The 16999-nt window shown below is 38.9% G+C and overlaps 2 protein-coding genes across 11 annotated transcripts in view; one reads left to right on the forward strand and one right to left on the reverse strand.

Moving 5' to 3' along the window:
- The window catches only part of ccdc177 (coiled-coil domain containing 177), a 75084-nt gene that overhangs the window by 25151 nt on the left and 32934 nt on the right, over positions 1 to 16999 (reverse strand). The window lies entirely within an intron of this gene.
- Positions 1 to 16999, forward strand: part of smoc1 (SPARC related modular calcium binding 1) — a 57904-nt gene that overhangs the window by 12422 nt on the left and 28483 nt on the right. For 7 of the 10 annotated variants that reach the window (XM_005934043.3, XM_005934045.3, XM_005934042.3 and 4 more), the window contains exons 2-7: positions 8467 to 8629; positions 9395 to 9466; positions 11365 to 11483; positions 11689 to 11788; positions 14657 to 14707; positions 15226 to 15273. In XM_005934043.3, coding sequence (XP_005934105.1) covers positions 8467 to 8629; positions 9395 to 9466; positions 11365 to 11483; positions 11689 to 11788; positions 14657 to 14707; positions 15226 to 15273 — 553 coding nt within the window. The remainder of the gene's footprint in view (positions 1 to 8466; positions 8630 to 9394; positions 9467 to 11364; positions 11484 to 11688; positions 11789 to 14656; positions 14708 to 15225; positions 15274 to 16999) is intronic. The other 3 variants (XM_005934047.3, XM_042225600.1, XM_005934048.3) reach the window with 1 other exon arrangement.

Genomic DNA, 16999 nt, shown 5'->3' on the forward strand with positions numbered 1-16999 from the left:
AGTTCTACACAGACTAAACAGCCAAACATCCAAAATATGCTTTCTGTGCATGATTGCAACATATTTATGTTCGCAAGTATTAATAACCAAGGCAGCTTTGACAGCGACATAACCAGCGTATCACCTTCTGTTCTGTGATGGAATAAATGGCTCTCCAAAAACAGCTCTGGAAAATATCATCTCTAATTAACATCAGGAAATTTTCTGGAAAACACATAAGAAAGCTGATGTCAATGATGCCTAATCACAGTGAAATGTCTTTAAAAATGTCAGCACTACAAATTTTCTGCAGACCGTTGGCAGTAAAAATTTCAAAGCACGCACGAGTATTAAATGTCTTCAATGGACCGGTATGCTATATTTCTCAGTTTGAACAGTAACAGCATTACAGGCAGTGACTTCCAAGTGTAACATCGGGCTCAAGTACAACGTCTTGCTTACTGGAACGCCTGGCTGCAGGTTTGAAACTTTATCTCTCTTGGCAGCTCATGAAGGGTGTTAAACAAATACAAAAAAGCTGAATTTTTATGCAATCTTCCACATAACACACAAACACCACAAGTCATTGTTTCAGTAGGTATTAAAAATATACCACAGCTGATCATGATGAACCAAGCAGCCATACCAGTAAGTTCGCTAGTTAAACGTTAGCTCCTCAAGTCATGCAGAAGTCAGTTTTCAAAGATAAACTATTTCATTTAGATTTTTAACCTCTTTTCCTTTAAAAACAAGCACTCAGCTTTTTGTTGTTGTTTGTTGAACTTGAATAGTTTTAATTTTTTTTTTTTAAATAATGTGAACATATTCTGCTTTGACTGCCTTCATATCTTATCTTACTAGATGTTGTCTATTGTTTTTTTTTCCTTTTACTGAAGTGGAACCACATGATAAGCACATATTTAGAAAGATAATGACCCTGCAAAAATAAATTATTCTGTCACCGAATAAAATCCCAAAAACTGGACTGAAAAATAATCTCTCTAATTAATATCAGGAAATATATAAAGACATATAAATATGTATTTATGAATGAAAATCTGTGCAAATTAACACATATTTAGGAAATAGTGTATTTAAAAACAACTTTGTCATGCAAGAAATAATTCTCTTAATGTAAGTAATTAGATGGGAAGTTTCATGGTGCTATCTATGAGTTAATATTTTCCTCTGAGAGGGTTTGCAATACTTGGGAGATAGTACTGTGAAAAACAAAAACAAAAAAGTCTTGTCCTCAGGTCACTAATCAGTGCAGCTTGGTCTGATAAGTTACAAAAAGATGAAACAATACGAGAAACAATATGTAGAGAAAGAAGTGAAGTTTAAGATCTGTGAAACTTCCTGTCCAGCTGCTTCCAGCCATAACACCACAAATTTCTGGATGCAACTGTTGAAAGCTGGGTTATATTTGGGTAATGCAGGCGCCAGTTTATGACAAGGAAGACAAACCCAAGGAATTAAAAAGACAACATCTCTGTTTCTTTTTAGATCTTTTGTTTTTTAAACTGTTCACTTTGAGTCCAAAGATTTTGGTGGTGCACTCACTAAGGCACATACCATAACTGAGAATAAAAGCTATAAATAAAATACAGTAAGCACGCAGCTCATGTTGTGCTGTGCAGCTTTTACTTCATTTACGTCATCCCAGCTCTGATAAATCTGGGAAATAAATCAGCTAAGTTGCTGTTCAACAAAACTTCAGCAAGTCTGTTCCCCATTAAAGTATTACCTGATAAAGGTGAAAACGGGATCAACCGTTTATGTTGTGTTAACGCTTTTTTTAATACTCCTAATCTGTCCAAAGAAATTAGTTCTACCAAATTAAAAACACTTATTGTAGATGTGATCTGCATATTAACTACCACCTTGGTTCTGTCTCACATAGCCAACTTTTTACTCTTTATAAAAATGATCATTTTCTAATCATATTTTTCTTCTTTTTCCAGTGGAACAGACTAGCTGCCAGTGATGGTAAAAAAGACCATTTTGCTAATGCTGTAATGGTTGCACAATGGGGGTTGCATTTCACTTATTTTACGAGTGGTGGAGAGAGGGCTCGGGGATCTGTGTTATTCTGACTTCGATGCGTGTGTGAGCTTGTGTACTTGTGTGTGTTGGCGGAATGTGGCTTGTTAAATGTGAGAATGTCAATGCTCATTGTTTCCCGGTCAAGATATCAGTACCAAACCATCGTGTAACTCCCCTGGTGTTTTACCTCCAGCTAATCTTTCACCTCATCTCTTTGGTGGTCCATCAGGAAAAGCAGGATCTCGCATCTTCATAGTGTAACGAGATTTATAAAATATGCATTTCTTTTAGTTCTACTGTTTGGACATTAAAGAAAGTGCCTCTGAGTGGTTGTTAAAGTTACGTTATTTCACTCCATTATGTTGTTTGGGGATGTGGCTCTATAAATCCTTGAGTGTTGCCTGTTACACTATAATGTTTAGGTAATTAAGATTTATGTAATTAATGTTACTTTGACTTATGCTTGTTCGTTAACAGCTCCAGTTATATGTTAGCCTGTTTAATGTAGATGTGTTTGTTTGGCTGTGATTATGGAGTGTCAGCCATTACGGGCCTAACAGTTGGGGCTGTTTCTCCTCAGGAGATAATGCCAGGTCCTGTCAGCCTGGTTTATACTGTATCAGCTGATCACTGTCACATAGTCCTGGGTCAGGGAGTGACTGAAAATAACTCTAAATGTTTGTTTTTTAACTTCTTCAGGCTGTGTGATGGGTGGGGTTTATCACTTCAGGTCAGCTCAGATAATAGTCAGTAAGCCAGAGAGTAAAGGAAAGATTAAGAAGGCAGAAATTTTGTCTAGTGCTAAAGTAAAGAAGTAAGTAACATTAACTGCTTTTTTCGCAGTATTTAAATGTGGAGCACATTCACATTGTTTATAGTGAGACAAATGTGGAGGAATCAAAATCAGAGCCGCTGCAGAGTGTCCTTAAGACGCAGTTTGAGATGTTACTGTGAAAGAAAGCAGAGTATTCAGATTAGATTGGAACGAGTTTAGCATGCTACAGACTACTTGATCTTCTTTCCAAAGGGTTTGACTCATCATTCTCTGTTAAGCTAGATATTTTTCAGGTGGTTGTTTTAATTTGCAGTAGTGCAGAAATGAGCTGAACCTCATTTCTTTATATTTTGTTTCCAAGGAGCCAGACACTTTTGGACATTGGCTGCTTTTTCAGCCAGTCCAGTCCATTTTCAGAGGAATGTATTTTGAGTTTGTTAAGCCACTTACAAACTGATCTGTGAATCATTCAAGCATAAAAAAGGCACAGATTTTATGGTGTGAACCAGTGTCAGCGTGACTATGATCCCAAACACACTGACAGTGCAGTAAAAGTATACCTTGGAACAGTTGAAGTGAAGGATTGACTTTTCCAGGGCCCAGAACTCAACTTCTTGACAGAATGTAAGAAAAGGTAGCCAGCATTCAAAGAAGAGTTTTGAAATGTCCTTCAAAAAGCCTGAAGAACTATTCCTGAACACTGCGTAAAAGGAAATGAGGCTTGTTAGAGTTGTTCAATGTCTGTTTTTATACAGATTTATTGAAACAGTTTGCACGTTTCAGTAAACCTTTGCACCTATTTCTGATTTTCCTAGCAAAAATATATATATAAAAAAATAAGGGTTGGGTCAAGATTTTGTTTTGCACAGCCCTCTTGAACATTTCTTTACCAAATATAGTTATGCGTTTCAGGGTTCTGTGAAACAGTAATTAATATTAATTTAAAAGGAAACAAAGTACAAAACTTATCAAAAGGATTTCATCAGTAACGAGTCAGCTGCTGGCTGAGGCTTCATGGCGCAGAGACAAGAGAGTGGTATCAATCATTTCAAGTCACTCTGACAAGTTAACTGATGATGTTTCCTTTGGGTCCCAGTGTTTGCAGGCCTGTTCTGGTGCATCCAGTAGATGCTTGATCAGATCGGTATGCGGGGAGTTTTTAAAGTTAGTGAATGTCTGGACTAATGGTTTCCGAGCAGGACTTTACACTGCATCGGGACCATTACCTGTCAGCTATTTAAATGTTTGGCCTGATCGGTGCTGTTACATACCTTATGTTAACTTTCCAGGAATATATTTCACAAACTACTTAACAGGTTACTGTGAAGACACCGCTGTGATGCAGATAAAGCTCTAAGAGAAAGAACACATCACAACATTGCTCTCTGTGATGTGCTTTTAGTTTATCTTAGAATTTCAAGAGTACTACTTGAAACATACAGAACAATAACTCACACTTGATAAATTTATATGCTGTCACATTGAAAGCTAAACAATGGGTAAAATGTTCCAGTGACTGCTTGAGTAATGCTTTCCTACCCTTTTAAAGTACTTTATTAAAAAAAATCTTCCATTTATTAAAAGTACTCTCAACTATAAATTGGGAAACTTTTCATGATCTCCTTGAGTGTCTGTTTCACCTTTACCAGAGGCGAGTGTTTGGGTGGGACGGTATGAGTAAGAACTGTGGGAGACATGGTAGAAGTGTTTATTTCCACCTACCAGACAATGCTGTCCCAATGCTTTATTATGACAGTGGAGGTAGAGTAAGTTTGTGAGTCAGTGAAGGGGAGGACAGGTCAGTCTGTGGGCAGAGGCCGGACTCTTTGGCTCATAACCTGGAGAAGAAGTCGGATAGAGCTAAATCACTTTTTAAAAATGGTTTGTTTTGGATGGTGATGTACCAGTTTAACAGTTCACCACACAGACAAACTGCTTTCCATCCACAGTCGTTTGGCTCAGGCTAGTTGACTATTTTTAATCATTTCTCCTGTGGAAGAAACAAGTAACTGCTCTCTCCTCTGCTAATGCTTAAAAAGAAAGTTGACATGGTCGCTCTCTACCTGGATAATGAATAATAGTCATATGTCTGGTTAGCCTGGAAATAAAACGTGATATAATGCAGATACATGCTTTTTTCCAATTACTGAATAATTGCTGTCCTTGACCAAAGCCAAGAGGAAGACACGCAAGTTAAAACTTGGAATGATGTGCCACGTTTTTCTCCCTGTCTGCACGCTCTCCTAAAGAGGTACGTCATGATTTAGTTTCACTCTGCACTATCTGACAAGAGCTTCTCTGTGACGGTTCAGTGCCAAGCCTGGAATCAGGTTAAACTCTCTGCCTTGTTTTAGGGGTATTTTTACAGCATGGCAATCTGTATTTGTGTCTCGCCGAAGTAGTAATCCCTTTGTTTAAATTTTACTTTACCTTGTCGTATTAAGGTTCTTCTATATGGGAAGAATCAACATTAAACTTAACATTTCTGCCTTTGTTCAGACGTTCAATACAAGACAATGTTTTTGAGGGGTTAAATCTGTTACCTTCCAGTTTCAGGACATTTACTTTGGCTTCTGATTTATCTAGCTAATAATGTCGAGTATCTTTTTATATTTCAAGAAAAATCCAATTATCTTTGCAGATAATGAAGTATCTAAATGTAGGATTATTTCCATGATAGTAAGTCTAAAAAATGTCCAAACAATCTAATTAATGTCACATTTAGTAATAAAAGGTGATTTTTTTGTGCACCGTTACATATTTTGCAGTGGAGTAAAATGATTGTAAAAGAAAAAAAAAAGCCAGAAAAACTCAATAGTCGTCACTATTATAAATAAAAAAAAAAGAGCCATGTAGTCTTGAAACTAGTTCATTTGCATTGGATACTGGTGATATTAAATCACCACTTGGCAGATAATTTGCTTTTTGAATTTGGGACTCAGTTTTGGATTCAAATGTTGAGATTTAAAAAATTAATGTTTTTGACTGTCACGGCTGTCAGCGCTGGCAACGATCGTTTGGTATTTGTAAAGTAAAAAAACCACAGAGACTGCAAATGGATGATTTTCTGACCTGCGTCTCATTTTACTCACCGCGTTTTGGCTTTGTGCTGCAGGTTATAACAAGTTAAAATCCCGTTTTCTCTCCAGGTCACTAAAAAGAACGAAATATCAGCCAGAATATGACAAAGAATATAAAATTCAAGTAGCAAGAGTATTTTGCCACTGTGGCTGAAGTGATGCTTCAGGTTATACCAGCATGTGTCAAGGGATGCCTATTTTTTTAACCACCACAGCAAACTGATTGATTGCAATAGTTTGCATGGATATTAATCATTCCCTGGATTTACTATAATATCTCATTTATACCCCTTTTTTGTCAAGCACCACAATAAGGTCACAAACTGTGGTCTATGACATGCAAACCTAATGGCATTCCAAGCTTTGCTTTGCAAACGTGTCTGCACAGTTCAAATACATTAAGTGCACCAGCTAAGTATGCGTCCCTCGAGTGGACTCAATGTGGACAAGTAAAATTAAAAAACCCCAACTACTTCCAGCAAAAAATGGGTTTACAGAGCTGCTGGCATGACTACATACCTTGGTTTTGTGTTTAGAATTTAAAAAATTGCTTAATCACCACTAGTGAGATGACACAATTAATCCATTGATGCATCTTCTGTTTACTGAATTTCCAATATGCATTAGTAAATTGCTGCATCTTTCCCATTTCCCTTGCAAAATATAAAGAAATGAGATGTACATCACATGAAAAATTCTTTTAGTGTAGACTTTAGTGTATAGTAAAACGACCTCTAGAGGGCGATCTAGGGGCGATCGTGGCTCAAGAGTTGGGAGTTCGCCTTGTAATCAGAAGGTTGCCGGTTCGAGCCCCGGCTTGGACAGTCTCGGTCGTTGTGTCCGTGGGCAAGACACTTCACCCGTTGCCTACTGGTGGTGGTCAGAGGGCCCGGTGGCGCCAGTGTCCGGCAGCCTCGCCTCTGTCAGTGCCCCAGGGTGGCTGTGGCTACAATGTAGCTGCCATCACCAGTGTGTGAATGGGGGGATGACTGGTTGTGTAAAACGCTTTGGGGTCCTTTGGGACTAGTAAAGCGCTACAAATACAGGCCATCTAGAATAGATTAAGGTTAAGGTATACATAAGTCAAAATTCCTAGGAAGCTGTTGTCAATAGAAAATATTTCAAGTCTGATTGTACTGGCAGTTTCTTGTTTTTTTAAAGGCAGAATAAACAGAAAGTTACAGACTTCAGAGATGATGATTGTGTTGGGTTCTCACTCCTTGATAACAAGAGTAACACTAATTCAAAGCCACAGAGGAGTTTAGAGTATGTTTGATGAAAACGTCTGGTGTGTATATGAGATCCAGTTGTCTACCAGCTCATTCATGACATCAGAAATTTGGCCTAGTTACAATGTACCCTCATGTCTTTCTGATTAGACGTTCAGAGAAAATCTGTCTCCAAGCAACATTTTTTAATGTTTTTCAAAATAATTAAAAAAAAAAAAGTTTTGAAGTTGGAGGCTGGGGCCAGGAGGGGGTGGGGGGGAGGTTACAATGAGAGAAGCATGAAAGCTCAATGTAGATCACTTCGCAAATGGCCTCAGATTGTCTGATATGAGTTGGCAAGTGAAGGTTGGAAAACTGTGTCCTTTTTTTGGTAAAGTACCTGCTCTTGATGCTCTGTTGGATTCAACTAGATCTCTTCTAGTCACTTTTGAGACCTTGGGTATGAAACACATTTGATAAAAGTTTTAATCTGCAGGATATTTTTATTTTCTTTTTGTTTTTTTTTACCTTTTATAAAACACATGTTTAGAATAAAAAAAAGCATAATCATCACTAGCGAGATGACACAGTTGCTTCTTGTGTTTTCATGTTGGAATACTGAAAATAATTTCAACAAGAGTTGGCTCAGGTACACAACTGGGACACTTCTCATAGCAGAGGACTCTGTTGCTGCTCAGTACACACCTACTCTCTCCACTCACTAACACAAAACTCCATCTTTCTGGCAAAGTTTGTACTCCCTGAAATCCTTTAGAGCTTAAATATATCTGAGGCAGCTGTAATGCCAAGGACCATTACTGCTGTCAGAAAGAAGGCCGTGTTCCAACAGTACAGTATAATTGACTCACTAATAGATCATGAGTGATCTTGGGAGAGGGGAAGAAAGATTCCTATTGGAGAGTGTGGTTTGGCTACTTTGAAACTTAATCAAGGTTGAACCTGTCTTCAGCCAAAGATCAATTACATAAATTAGCCTCTAGGTCAAGCTTCAGTGCAAAACAATCTTGTCACGTCGGCTTAAAAAAAAAAAAAAGAAAAGAAGCAAGGCAGCAGCTGACAAGTGTTTGAGAAAACAGAAATGTTTTGAGCAAAATAGGCAAGTGACCCGTGAGTCCAATTTGTACGTTAGTTTGGCATAACCTCAGATTCAGCTGAATGCTGCCTTTGTTCTAACATAGGGGAGCTAGAAAGAGAAGACGCCAAAAAGTAAGAACAAACCAATTTTTCAAGGGATGACAAAAAAGTTCCAAAGTCCCTAATCTCAAAATGTGTCTGTCCCGTTATATAAAATCTGAAGTTAGTTAAATGTGTATTGCACCAGTGTTATGTTAACATGTGGCTGTATTTGTTGTTGCAGTGGCTGATTGGAGACAGAGACAGGGACTGTGGGATCACCTGCTCACGGACGGGGAAGCCGGTGTGTGGTTCAGACGGGCGGAGCTATGACAGCAACTGTGAATTGCAGAAGGCGCGCTGCAAAGATAAGACACTCACATTAGCACACAGAGGCCGGTGTCGAGGTGAGAGCTAAACTCTGGTCAACTCTGTGCAGATACACGGAGCTATTTTCAGGGTGCATTCAAGAAAATTGAGATGTAGGATTCATCTGGTTTTTTTATAAATGTAAAAAGTGATGATGTTTACATGAATGTTTTCCTGATGTCTGTGTTTACACAATCCATTTCTCACACATAACAGTCCACAGCTATGAGTAAAAGTCATACATGCATTTACATACATCAACGGGCACACAACAGGTACAATAATAAGTCAGACACAGCACTAATGAGAGGTGTTGGGATGAAGGTTGGTTGCAAAGCAGCTTGCAGGTGCATAGCAACTTTAGGTTGGATAAAAGAACTGACTCTGTACTAAGATTAGCTGACCTGTGGGATTGCAGTTGAGGTTAACTTGGCCTACCTATACTGATGCTTTGCTCATTTTCTGAATCTGTATCTAGGGCTGGAGAGGAAATGGATCAAAAAGAAAATCACCCTAAAAACACATGGTGTACTATAGCATTGCCATGGTAGATAGTTTGCATTGGTCTGAAATGTCAAAACAATACAGCTGGATTTGTACTTTTAGATTTTTGATACTTTGAAATATTCTAATAGATTTTAATTTAGTTTAAGTTTATTTAAGTTTTCCTTGTCACACCTGTTGCTCATTAAGGTGTGCAGAGATTTTGTATTGTACTCGACTCTAAATAGTACCTGAAAGAGTACAAAAAAGAGCATCAACAGCCAAAACCACACAGACTCTGTGACCTTTTTGTCATTCAGGTAAAAACTGGGTGTTGCCAGTGGCTCTAGCACCAACTGCTATATCTGAAGGGAGAGACGTGGAGCTCAAAGGTAAGAACTGTGACACCTTAAACACCGCACACAACCTAAAATGCAGTTTTAGAATTCATCATAACCTAATATGGCCACTGAAAAAGCAATAAAATAAAAATGAAAAAAGCAATAAAATTAATTTATTAGAATCTTAAATAGCATATTTAAGTAACTGCAGCCTGTGGCCACAACTCAAAGTCTGGGAAAAGTGGAACTAAATGAGAAGATGTCTTTAATTTTCTGTAGTTTCTGTAGCTATGTAAGTTTTTACAGACCAGGCTCACACACTTCCTCAGTCTCTGGATGCCAGCCACCCAGCAACGGCAGAGATTGATAGGTCTAAAGTCAAGATTGGAATCGGGCATCGTAGCCCCCTTTTTTCCAGACCCCCTTCTATCCATTAGAAAAACAGCAGTACGACTAAATCCATTTTTGGAGTGAATCTGACTCCCTTTGTGTGGTAATATGTGGCTTTGTTTCATAATACCAGTGTTGTGCCAAGGGAAGGAAAGCTGGGCAAAGCTCACGCAGTCTTTGCAGATGCAGCAGGCCTGTTCTGTTGTAATGAAAATGCTGCTTTATTTAGGCAGGCAGTTTGTGAACCAATCCTTGTTTACAACGACAAAGCCAGGCAAAGTCTGGTTGAAATGTGCGTGAGATTCAGATTAAACACAACAGATTAATTTGAATACGAGGCTTATAAATTGCTAACAAGTACAACAAACAACCGCAAACAACAACAAGCACAAAGCTGTGGCTGATTCAACCGGCAGACCTGCTTATTCATTATTTAGCTTTAAAATCAACACATTATGCATGAGGTCATCATTCAAAGTCTCTCAAAGGGAGATTTGTCTGTGTCCATACACTGCGTTTCAGCTTTGTTACAGCTAACAAGCACGAGACGACAACCTGCAAACGACTGCTGGGCTCGACTTTCTTTTACATTTACATAAATCAGACGTATTCAGGTTGGATTTTGGGGTTGCTTTTATGTCTCACTACAATATTCTATCTGCATTTTCTCTACAATACAAGTCTCATTTATAAATTCATGCATTGCTGTCCTGCTCAGTGACATCACCACCCTATTTTGGCCCTGTCAGTCTTTTATGCTTAAAGGAGACATCATGTCTGTCTCTACTCAGGTCCAGAGATGACTTTTTCAAACTTTTATTTATCCAGGAAAAATATTTGTTAAAAGTGGAGGACCGTGGTCGACTGGTCAGCTCCCTGGTGTGACTGTGTATACATGAACGGTTGAACATGAACTCAGGTCCACAGGATTTTTGAGTGCAATAAAAACAGTAGTCGCTGACGGGAGTTTGAACCAGTGAACAGCTGGTGTGAAGCCCACTTCATTCTCTGACCTTTAAAGCCACCTCCATCTCTGTGCCCCGAGAGCAGGACAAGCTCATCGGTGCTGCACGAACAGTTTCCACTGACATTTCCAAATATCCATGTAGAGTACATGACGCACTCCTCAGCACTAACAATGAAGTATCCATAGCCTACATCTGGCACTAGCAGTGGTCAGTGTTGAGGAATGTGTTGTTTTAGTATTTTTGAAGACTGTTAAAAAGTCTCTGCCTCCTCTAGAGTTGAGCTACCTGCAGGTTTATTATGGTTGGAGCTTTTTTTTTCAGATTTGTGAAAAACCACACGCTGAAAGTTTGATTAAGTGTTTTAAGGGTCAGATTAAAAATCAAAACTGAGAAGAAAGTAATAAAATTATGTTTGTTTTCCCATCCTGTCAAAACATGCCCTTGAGCAAGGCACAGCAGTAAACTGTGTCTGTATTTACAGGTGTGAGCAGAGTGTTACTGGCACAGAACATGTGTCTTCAGTACATAAAAACAGTGCTGGAGGTTTGTATGCAGTGTTTGAGAACAGAAGGTCCTTTCAATACGTTTCAGATGCAGGACAGTCCAAGTGTCGTGTTGAGAGGAACCAGGCTCTGGAGCAAGCCAGAAGACCTCAGTCTTCAGAGTCCATGTTCATCCCAGAATGCAATGAAGATGGAACATTTGCCCAGGTCCGTATCCAATCATCCGCGGCCTTTTCCTTCCCTTTTAAATCTTTCACGCTTCATCTTTCTCTTTCCATTAGTCTCATGTGTACCCGCCCTCTTCAGATCACCCCAAAATTGAGCTTTTTCTTCACTGACAGAAAAGTCCACCCCCTGTTCTTTATTTACACTCTCATGTGTTTTACCTCTTCCATGTGTCTTGCCTCTGCAGGTCCAGTGCCATACTCTGACCGGTTACTGCTGGTGTGTTACCAGTGATGGCAAGCCAGTGAGTGGCTCCTCTGTGCACAACAGGACCCCAGTGTGTTCAGGTACTAAATAGGGGGGAATCAAGTTGGTAACCTGTTGATGAGGAGCTTTTCCAAATCATCTTAAAACATCTGTTGTATTACCGCACATACGAGTGATGGTTAATTATTTGTGTTACCTGAACAGCTCTACTTCGGAGTATTTTTAACAGTCTGCATGACCAAAGCATCCGAGTTGGTTGGATGTTTCCTGACAATTCCTTGTCGGTATGAAAAACAGAAAAATAAGCTTTTAGACATGATAGTGGTGGCTATGTTTGCTGGATCTTGCAGGCAAGCGTGCTTGGAAGCCAAGTCGCTGGGTTTTGGGGCCAGTCAATCATTTTAGGAAGTGAACTAGTTTTCATAATTCAAAAAACATCTGGCAATAATTCTTTTTCAAAGGCTTTATATAATTTTAGGATACTACTGGACACATCCGAGGTAGAGTTAAACTTATAAATGATGTTCAGGAAGCCTGCCAGTCCTGATGGAGGATAAAGAGTGAACACAGCATTTGGATGACAGTTACAAAAGGTCTGTCTGTAAATGTCGAGCCATTCTATGGGCACATGTGTATTAAATGTCATGTGGCTTACAGCAGGTGCAAGGTCAACGAGAAGGCTAATGGCCATACATGCAGGGGCCTCTCGGCACTCAAACTCTCCCCCCACCTCTAAGTGCTCTCAGCAGGCTGGAGGAGAGAGAGCAAACAGGGCTCTGCACACTCATCCTGGATGGGAACACTTTATGATAATCACCATCATTTTCTCTCAGAAGATAATACACAGCGATCTTTGCCAGAGCTGGATTGCAAAGCCACTAGAGCATATGGTGCAAATTTTGTGTGGAAAGTGCGGTGAAAGTGGTCGCATGCCCCTCTGAAACTGCTCAGCAGACAAAGCACCCCCAACCAAACCTCCCCTTTTCTTTTTCTCTTCAGTTCCTTGATCGATCTCTATCTGCCTAATCTGCTGTGCTTTCTCTTTTCTGTCTCTCTAACTTGTGCCACATTTTTCTGTTTGATGCTTTGAAGAAAACTTCACAAATTGATCATACTTCCATCCACCCGTTACAACAATAAAACCTCACCTTACTGATTTTCCAATTTATGAAGGTATGCTATGACAAAGTAGCTCTAATTATAATTTTTTTGCTCTATTGTTCTCTGCACCAGATGTGTTTTTTAATGGCGCATATACTTCATTTTTCAGTTCACCCTTCACAACAGAAAGTGACAGCAAATTAATTTGTGCAGCCACACAAAACATGTGGTCCTGAAAGTTTTGTGACTTTTCTGTGTTTAACGCTGCAGAAAATTCTTGGTGCTTTTTTCCGTGAGGCTCTGTTTCCTCAAACATCATCACTTTGCAATGTTTGCAAAACATTTTTTACTTCACCCCTGTAAGCCAACTCAGGGAGAGACATTAGACTGAAATGAATTTATTTTGGTGCAAAAAATGAATTTGCTCCAAAACAGAGCTGCACCAAATCCTATTTGCTTGTTCTGTTCCTTAACTTACAGGATTTGGAGCTTTACTGTTCATATATGACATAAATCTGTTCTGGATGATTGGTTTGACAAAATAAGCAATGTGAAGATGTCAGTTTGGATGATATCTTTAACTACGACATTCTGACAATCCAAAAATACAAAATACACTGATTGGCCATTTTGTTAGATATACAGTATACTCACATGGTAGCAATTCAGTGAATATAGACGTGTAGTCATGGTCAAAATGACTGGCTGATGTTAAAAAGAAGCATCAGAATTAAGCAGAAAGGTGATTTTGTTTGTGTCAGATGGGCTAGTCTGAGGATTTCTGAAACTTCTGGCACAACCATCTCTTGGCTTTACAGGTAATAGTCTGAAAAAGAACAAATATCCACTTAGTGGCAATTCTCTAGGCCTTGTTGATGCCAGAGGTCACAAGAGAATGACCAGACCGCTTCAAGCTGATAAGAAAGCAGTAATTCAGATAACCTGCTGTTACAGCAAAGGTATGCAGAAGAACATCTCTGAATGTACAACACCTTTAACCTTGAAGCAAATGTGCCACAGCAGCAGAAGCCCACACTCGGTGCAATTCCTGTCAGCCTGGAAAGATAGGAAACAGACTAATTCATACAGAAGATTGGAAAAGTGTTGCTTGATTTCTGCTTCGACATTTAGATAATAGGGTCAGAATTTGGTCTAAACAACATAAAAGAGTCCTTCTTCCCTATTTGTGTAAGTGCTGGGGATATTTTGTTGGCTCACTTTAGGCCCCTTGGTACTAACTGGTACTTGGTACCATAGTTTAAATGCCACACCCTCTCTTAATTATTTTTGCTGACCATATAAATCCCCTTATGGCCACAGTCTAACCATCTCCTGATGGCTGCTTCCAAAGCATTAATGTGCCATGTCACAGAGCTCAGATCATCTTGAACTGGTTTCTTGAACATGACAATGCACTCAAATGGCTTCACAGTCTGTAGATACCAGCGAGTTGCACTAATAAAGTTGACACTTGAGTCTAGATAACAGATTAATTAAAAGCAGTTACACTTAGCAAAGGTTGGAAAGTGCATTCTCGTGTAATCGTGTTTAAATACACTCTTTTTAAAATCCTGAAATGTAGTTTATTGCACAACACAATTTCTACCTGTCTCCTTTCTGTCCTGGATAAGATCCGATATCTTCATTGTTTCTTGCAAAGGTATGTATGACACTGGTGCCTGAATCTGGGCACAATAAACCCACTGGTGTCTCCGGATACTAAAGTTTAACAGTACATGCCCAGCTCATCTGCCCCTTACTATACCTTCCCAATCAAATAACCTTTGACATGCTCAGATGCGCCTGTCTACTGTGACCCAAATCAATCATCTCGCATACATTTGCAGGAAACTTCCGTGAATTTATGGGAACTCATGCTGGGACAAGTGGATTGTCAGGTAGTAAATTTCCTTCTAGTTGCTTTAACTTAAAATAGAATCTCCCATTTTTCTCTTCTATTGTAATTGGTTGCACCATTTAATTTTGCCCTGCCCTCCGTGCATCCAACGCATGACACCAAATACCTGCATGCACCAAACAAGAATGGCATTTAGAACTTGGAATCTTTCATGTTTAATTTCCACAGATGAAGCAGATCATTCAGTTTTGCGTTGGTCTGTATTAAAATTATGCATAGTACTAACAATATGTACTCGTCCACCTAACCAAAAGAAGAGACACCAGTGGATTGGGTAATCAGTAGGAGTGCTGGTTTTTCTGATGTTTCCTGTGTCGACTGTTTTAAAAGAAATAAAAACATATTTACTTGCTGTAAGTTGGTAATTTTTTATTTTATTTTACCAGCTCAAAAAAAACAAACAAAAAAAAAACAGTTTTGAAGACAAATCCTTTAAATTTAACTTTACTGGCTGTTACTGTCTAGTCTTTGGTTTACACTGTTTCTTCCTCTTCCCAGGGTCAGTAACTGATAAGCCACCAGGGCCACCAAACACAGATAGAAAAGGTGAGTTGTGATCTGCTGTTATGTGTGCATGTACCCTAAAAGTGTTTTGACCTGATTTTACTCCATGTGATCCATGCAAAGTCAACATTTGTGAAGAACACAAACTTACACGTACTGGCCTTCACTGTTAAAGGGAATCTAAAAACAACACCAAGAGATGTTTCCCCCCTTTTATAAGATGCAAATGATGCTGAATTTATTATAAAGATCTCAAATATATGCACCACTGTCTAATGCATCCCTCAAGTGACAGTTCATCTTTAACCATAGCAGTTTTAACAAATCTGTCCAAAATCTTGACTGGTTTTGCTCAAGTTATGCTTTTTTCCCCACCCTCCAGGAATGATAAAATATGGAACATTATAGAATTAATTCAAGAAATTAAAGAAACACTGAGGAGACTTTCTACTGAGCCTCTAAAAATCGGTCTTTGCTTCAGAAATCTCACAGAAAACAGATCTTAAGGAATTTCTTTAAACTGAAAAAAAGTGGGCAGTCTCTCGAAGCTTCTCTGCCGATGCAGTTTCACACCACTTGACAATTGCAGTAAGTTACAGGTTATTTTGACATGCTTATCACACTCTAGCAGGGTTTACACATAGACTTCTCATATATGGTAAATTAAGAGAGATATTTAATAAACAAAACAAAAACGCTGCTGCTCATTCTTTGTTTCACCTGGGTTTACACCAAGACCGACCCAGTGACTACTGCATTTTATTTACAGTTCAACCTGAATAGGTCAGTTTGACCTCAGGTTCTTTAACATTACTGACATGTCATCTGATTTAAGAACTTAACATTAGTGTTTATCTCCAATCAAAGTTTCTCTGTTGTTTGCTTTTGATTGAATTATTTCCCAAGGAATTTTCCAGATGCTACAATACCACATGTGGGTGAGTATTCTAGGCAGTTCAATTCACAGCATTACATGAGATCCTTTAAAGTTTTGCAACTCTACCTAAAAGCTTAGCTACTTTAAATTTTACCAGTTTTCCCTACAAGGTCACCCTCTTTGGTGCCCCTGGGTTACTTTCAATGCAACTGCAGTTTTTAGAAATCAGTTCTACTCTAACTGCAAGGGGTATATAAACATGGACTTTAGACTTTTGTAGGGAGCAAACTATCAACTTCTACGTCACTGCAGAGTATAGTGGAGAATGAGAGCTGGGGCTCTGGCTCCTGAGACCAAACAGCAGGTTTTGACAGAAATTTTCATCCAAAGGCAGCAAATGACAGTCACGACCAAGCTCATCATTCACAGGGTTTGAATTTGCCTTGATAGGATCTGACTGACAGCATGGAGGTCTACTATATTGCACAGAGGGAAAAGATTAGGTGTGCACTGTGCACATGGTCACAGTGAATTGAAATGCAGGAGTATTTTCACCTCGCCAATAAAAGCTTTGCTCACCTGCCACTTTGAAACAGTGTGCGATTGTGGGCTACATAGCAAACTCAAAAGTCTTCATGTGATAACAGAGGGCGACTTCCAGAAAGCATTCTTGAATCTTTAATAGGCAGAGTTGCAAAACTTTATAATCACATCTATAAATGTAAAAAAACGGACTTGAAATGTTTTTAGTTTTTGCAGTTAAATTGTTGTATTTTTGTTATACCCATATGAACTTTAGCATTGCCAGAATTTACTGTGTTTAAGGGAGGAAAGTCAAATATTTAGTTAATAATTTACCAAGAAAACTGAAGACAGCAGTTTATTTGGCCC

This window comes from Haplochromis burtoni, unplaced genomic scaffold, assembly GCF_018398535.1.
Source record: "Haplochromis burtoni strain Fernald_Lab_line unplaced genomic scaffold, NCSU_Asbu1 Contig_176, whole genome shotgun sequence".
In the NCBI taxonomy this organism is placed as follows: Eukaryota; Metazoa; Chordata; class Actinopteri; order Cichliformes; family Cichlidae; genus Haplochromis; species Haplochromis burtoni.